This window comes from Pinus tabuliformis, chromosome 8 (assembly GCF_031772625.1).
Source record: "Pinus tabuliformis cultivar Carrire ecotype Pingquan chromosome 8, CPIR1, whole genome shotgun sequence".
Taxonomy (NCBI): Eukaryota; Viridiplantae; Streptophyta; class Pinopsida; order Pinales; family Pinaceae; genus Pinus; species Pinus tabuliformis.
Genome location: NC_142294.1, coordinates 1,129,062,995 through 1,129,068,807, shown reverse-complemented (window position 1 = coordinate 1,129,068,807; position 5,813 = coordinate 1,129,062,995). Strand labels below are relative to the sequence as shown.

The window sequence follows — 5,813 nt, the reverse complement described above, 5'->3', positions numbered from 1 at the left end:
AGCAGGCTCTCTCTCTGCAACTCTAAAAAAATTACTTAGTGGTGACAACATTGCACTCCAATAATAATTCCAACTAGTTGGTAGGTGTTATTGCTTCCAGTAATAATGCTCTCATATCCCTTGATATTTCTTTTTCTACAAGTTCTAACCAATCCCACAAGCCTGTGGTTAACCTTTCAAGTTGTCGCGTTGATGATTACACGTGAAGTATGTTGGAGAGGGGGTTTGATTTCTCCTGTTGAGGAGATTTTATGCAATTATGTATTTCTCTTGAATATGCTATAAACACATTAAAGAAGTAAGATAAGATATCTCCAACATCCTTTAGAAAGAAAAACCTTCCCAAAAAAAATATTATTAAGAAATTTAGCTTTGAAATCCCTTAACAATAATCACGATATTATTGTTTTAAAAGCTTATAAAGTCGGGGATCTTATTAGCATGAATAAAATTGATTATTATGTTAATAATATGTTAATGTTGGATCATTTTAATAATATAATAAGTGAGTTATCAAGTTGAGTAGTGAATGGGATAACAAGAAATTTTAAAAGCTTATAAAGTCGGGGTTGTGGTGAATATGAATAAAATTGATTATTACGTTAATAAGATGGGAATGCTGGATCACCTTAATATATTAAGTGATCTATAAAATATAAATGGAAATACATTGAAATTTATTTTGAAGAGATTTTTAACTTTATCAAGTTGAATAGTGATAATAAGAAATTAATTGAAAGTTATTCCTCTGCCCTGAGGAAACATGACTTATCCAAAATTCGTAAGGATGAGGTTTCTCTCAAGCATATTGTCAATATTATTGGTGTGCCTTCCTACCATCTAGCCAAACGTTGGTTAGTAAACTAAATTCCCTAGTTGCTAAAACTAGTTTCCTTGTTAAACACTCCACCCACTTTTTTGTTAACGCAAATTAATGATTTTAAATTACATTAGAATGACATTTTGATAAGATTTAATGTGGTTTTTCTCTTTACTAAGTTTCTTATTGATATAGCTATAAGGGTTATCAATAGGATCATTGACCCAAATATTTCTATGTTGGTTGAAAATTATTTAAGATCTACATATTTTAGTTTCCAAAGAGAAATTTATGAATAAACCTGTGGTATGGCTATGGAATCTCCACTCTCTATCGTTATAAATAATTTGTTCATAGAATATATTGAGTATAGAGTCTTGACTTCTCTCATTTTCATCTAAAATATTTCGACTGGATTTGTCGATGATACTTTTAACAAGTGGCTCAGTGGAGTGAAAATTTGGAAATATTCAAACAACACCTCAATAGTCAATCTAAATACATTAAATTCTCTATGGAGGTTGAGGTCAATGATATGTTTCCATTTCTTGATTTTCTTGTACCTAGAAAACAAGATGATTCCATGGCCCACCAACTATATAGAAAAAAATCCATACAAAAAATTACCTTAATGTTTAATCTCATCATCATATGACCCAAAATCTTGGGGTTCTAAACCACTAGAGCCTCATGAATTTGTATGATTATTGTTTAGAAGTTGAGAATTCCCATCTCCTTGAAGCTTCCATGATCAATGGATACAAGAAGTATGAATGGATTGAGGGCTTTTTGAATGCATGATCAATGGATACAAGAAGCATGAAGGGATTGAGGCCTTTGTGAATGCTAATAGAGGATCAAGAGAAAATAAAGACATGAACAATGAAGTTACAAAATTTTTCCTTCCTTATATACAAGGAACTATAGAGAAACTTGCATGAATTTTGAAGAATAAGAACATTGTGGCCACCTTCAAATCTATTAACACTATTTGTATCTCTCTTAAATCCATGAAAAAAAATCCCACTAACTCTTGTAATAAGAAATGTGTCTACTAGATTCCTTGCCCATGGGGTAAATTCTATGTGAGTGAAACTAATTTTTCTATTAAGATCATAATTTAGAAGCAGTATACTAACAATAAGCATAATCACTCGTGTTCCTCTACCTTAGTAAAACACTTCGAGAAGACAAAGAACCATATTTATGTTCACAACACCAATATTTTAGCCAAATTCAACAAGGATGATGGGTGAGAAATCAATGAAAATTAAAATCTAACATTAACATCAACACATATTTGTAGATAACCTTTCTTTTTCTCTAATTCTTTCTTTTATTTTAAGTTTTGTTTTTCTCCATTTTCCTTTATGTTTTTTTGTTTCTACTTCTTTTCTTTCTTTAGACTTCAGGTACATTTCCTATCTCTCATTTTCCTTTTATAAATTTCCTTAATTTTATCACATATATATACATATATAATTTGTATGTTATTATTAATAATAATTATAGTATTAACTTTACTATTACTAATACTATTAATTCATATTAACTTTATTTGATGTGTTCATCAATGTGTTTTCCTGCAGACTGTATTGACTAGAGTGAACAACATTACTGGAGTGGCCTACAAGGATGACCCTACAATCTTTGCCTGGGAGCTCATGAACGAACTTCGTTGTCAAAGTGATCCTTCGGGGAGGACCATCCAAGTCAGATAACGGCTTTTGTCTTTGAATAGAAACTAGAAAGTGGAAAACAATTGTAATCAGAGATTCAATCCAGATTGGTGTCTTTTAAGATCTCATTTCTATGGTTGAACATCATTGTTACTGTTAGTAGCTCTTCTAGATTCATAGTTTGGTGGGTTCTGTAAAAACAAAACTGAATGAATTGTATGTTTTGGGCGATGATATTGTAAGCATGTTCTGTGGGATGGAAAGAATCCCAAAATATGTATTTTGATGCATCGGGGCAGACGATCGTAATGGGATTGCACCCAATAGATGCCTCCAGCAAACCCGTTCCGCAACAACCTCTCCTCACTTCTTCAAACCCTTCAACACATTAATTTATAAACAGTTGGTAAGTTTTGCACATACATGGCTTCAAACTTATTAGATGAACATTATTTAATTTTAGATTTAAGAATATTTTTGAAAATTTCACAACTATTTGACTTCATTTATATGCTATTAGATTTTTAAAATATTTCAAAATATGCAGTTCAATTAAAAATACCCAAACTTATTAAATGTAAAGAATCAAACAGAACAGAAATATTACCATAGTTCCGGGCATTCTTTATGATGTCAAACATTGTATTATATACGTTAACATAACCCATTTTAAAACCAGGAAGTGTGGGCTTCAAGGTTTCTAATAAAGATGCACATTTTTTATCAAATGAAATGGCAACATCATTAAACTCATCAACGCATGCGCCACAGGTCAAGTTATGCAGAGTAATTTGTGAAGGCAAACATCCAAAAGCAGGAAGACCGATAACGGAAAATAGGGTGGTACCTTCCTTGTAAATATTCTGTCACAAGAGCCATGGTATCATTAGAAATTTGGTATCAGAACTTTATTTGCATGTAAATTTTGTTAAAATTGCTCAATTATTTTATCATCGATTTTACTAACAGCAGATCAATTCATTCCTTATCAATGTTCTTATTACAAAAATATATGTAAGTGATTGAACAAGGACTTACGCCTGCTAACTGCAGTGAAAACTTGTGTAGAATCCAGTGTTTTGGATGGGAAACTAACAAACCTTCTCATGGGCCCTCACTGGCTGATTGTTCCTCTTTGTTGACAACATTTTGGCGCACACATGGATAATACTCATTGGATTGGTAGTTGAATGATACAAATTTTGCTCTACTGTCTTCTCTGTCTTTAAACAACAACAATAGACAATTTATATCACTGACTTTCAGATGGCATTTTGGCAATACAATCGTAAATGGAAGATTCAAATCATTTGATTTCATGGATATTTATCATTGCATAACTGAGTATATGTTCGACACCTTCATGGTGTTTTACATTTCTATTGTCCATTCAAGTGAGATCACCTATTATAGCTTCACATTGTTATGCATGTCTAATCTTGAAATAACTAGCACTAACTTGTCAAAATGAGTTCAGAATTTTTCATCTCTACTTATCAATCCTAGCTAAATTCGACCTTAGGAAATCTCCCCTTAGGTATGGAAGTCCCTTCTTAGCCTTAAAGCTAGAGGCAAGGCCTTGGCTCTCCCATTGGCTTGGGACTTTTTCCTTAGGAGAGGGTTCAAGAAGTAACAAAAACCAAAGGTAAGTCACCTTAAAATCTTTAGATATGTTTCTTATAAGGCGGTTATGGGGGAAGTATGAGTGAATCCGATGCCACCGGTAACCAACTATTGTGTGTTTTTCTGTTTTTACCAAACAATGGAATATAGGCTCTTCAATCATTGTAGAAATTAGATTATCGTGAGCATGGCTGTGAGAATAGATGAAAAATATGATCAAAATCAAGTTATTTCAGCCTCAAAAATGGATGATGACTGCCAGTTTGAAGTTAAAAATCAGCTAGTCTACAAAGAGAACAGGTCAAGTTATGCAGAGTAATTTGTGAAGGCAAACATCTGAAAGCAGGAAGACTGATAAGGGAAAATAGGGTGGCACCTTCGTTGTAAATATTCTGTCACAAGAGCCATGGTATCATCAGAAATTTGGTATCAGAACTTTATTTGCATGTAAGTTTTGTTAAAATTGCTCAATTATTTTATCATCGATTTTACTAACAACAGATCAATTCATTCCTTATCAATGTTTTATTACAGAAATATATCTAAGTGATTGAACAGGGACTTACGCCTGCTAACTGTAGTGAAAACTTGTGTAGAATCCAATGTTTTGGATGGGAAACTAACAGGCCTTCTCATGGGCCCTCACTGGCTGATTGTTCCTCTTTGTTGACAACATTTTGGCACACACACGGATAATACTCATTGGATTGGTAGTTGAATGATACAAATTCTGCCCTATTGTCTTCTCTGTCTTTAAACAACAACAATAGACAATTTATATCACTTACTTTTAGATGGCATTTTGGCAATACAATGGTAAATGGAAGATTCAAATCATTTGATTTCATGGAAATTTATTATTGGGAGTGTGAGTTTCATGCTTGTGCCGAGAAACAGAATGTGAGCTATCCTTGTCAGAGCTTGTTGCTATATGGGTAGCACTAGCAAATTTACTTGGTTCTTCAAGCAGGTCATTAGGAAGTTTCAACAGTTCTGGTTCTGATTCTGTTGGAGTCCATTCAATGTTCATATTCCTTTGTTATTTCTTTCATAGGCTTCATCTTCACTTCCCCACTAGGTTTTCTTAGAAATAAATTGTCAATAATCGTTGTATTAACACAACATTTGGGGCGTAGTTTCGCTGCTACAACTGCAAATCCTTTACCATACTTTGCTACAAATAGCTTGTCAATATCTAGAAGTTCTGGAATGTCAACACATCTTGAAGTTGTGAATATTAAACTTGAAAGAGCTTCCCGCAAATCAACAGGACATTTCCCCTGGGATTCAATGATTTGCAGTCGTGCCACAATAGATTCACAAAATAGTTCAATGATATCATATGCCGCTATGATATTTTACTCTCTTAATATATGTTCAACTTGGATCCTCGCACTTGGTTCCTCACCAGATTGGAGAAGAAGAGGCAACTCCCTCTTCATAATCTGCAGCTACATATCTCTCTTGTTCCTGTGCAGCATTATGTGTGACATTGCGAGCCTCAACAAGGTATTGCATTTTGAAGATTTGAAACTTTTCCCAAACAGGATGCCTCTATTGCAAGTGAACATGGAGGGTCGATTGCATAGGGAGCATTCCATGTACGTCCATTCACATGTTGATATTGTCATTCTTCCACACTTTATGTCTTACGGCATTTCCTTTGCAACATCTAGTGCAAATGCTAGTTT

General features: G+C 33.5%; 1 protein-coding gene across 1 annotated transcript; it reads right to left on the bottom strand.

Annotated features, from left to right (window-relative positions):
* Positions 1–740: 740 nt before the first annotated feature.
* On the bottom strand, positions 741–5,474 carry LOC149239318 (uncharacterized; the record flags this gene model as incomplete). Its single annotated transcript, XM_089369828.1, has 2 exons — positions 741–833; positions 5,241–5,474. Coding segments are annotated over 2 exons (327 nt in total), but the record flags the coding sequence as incomplete, so codon positions are not given.
* Positions 5,475–5,813: the final 339 nt, after the last annotated feature.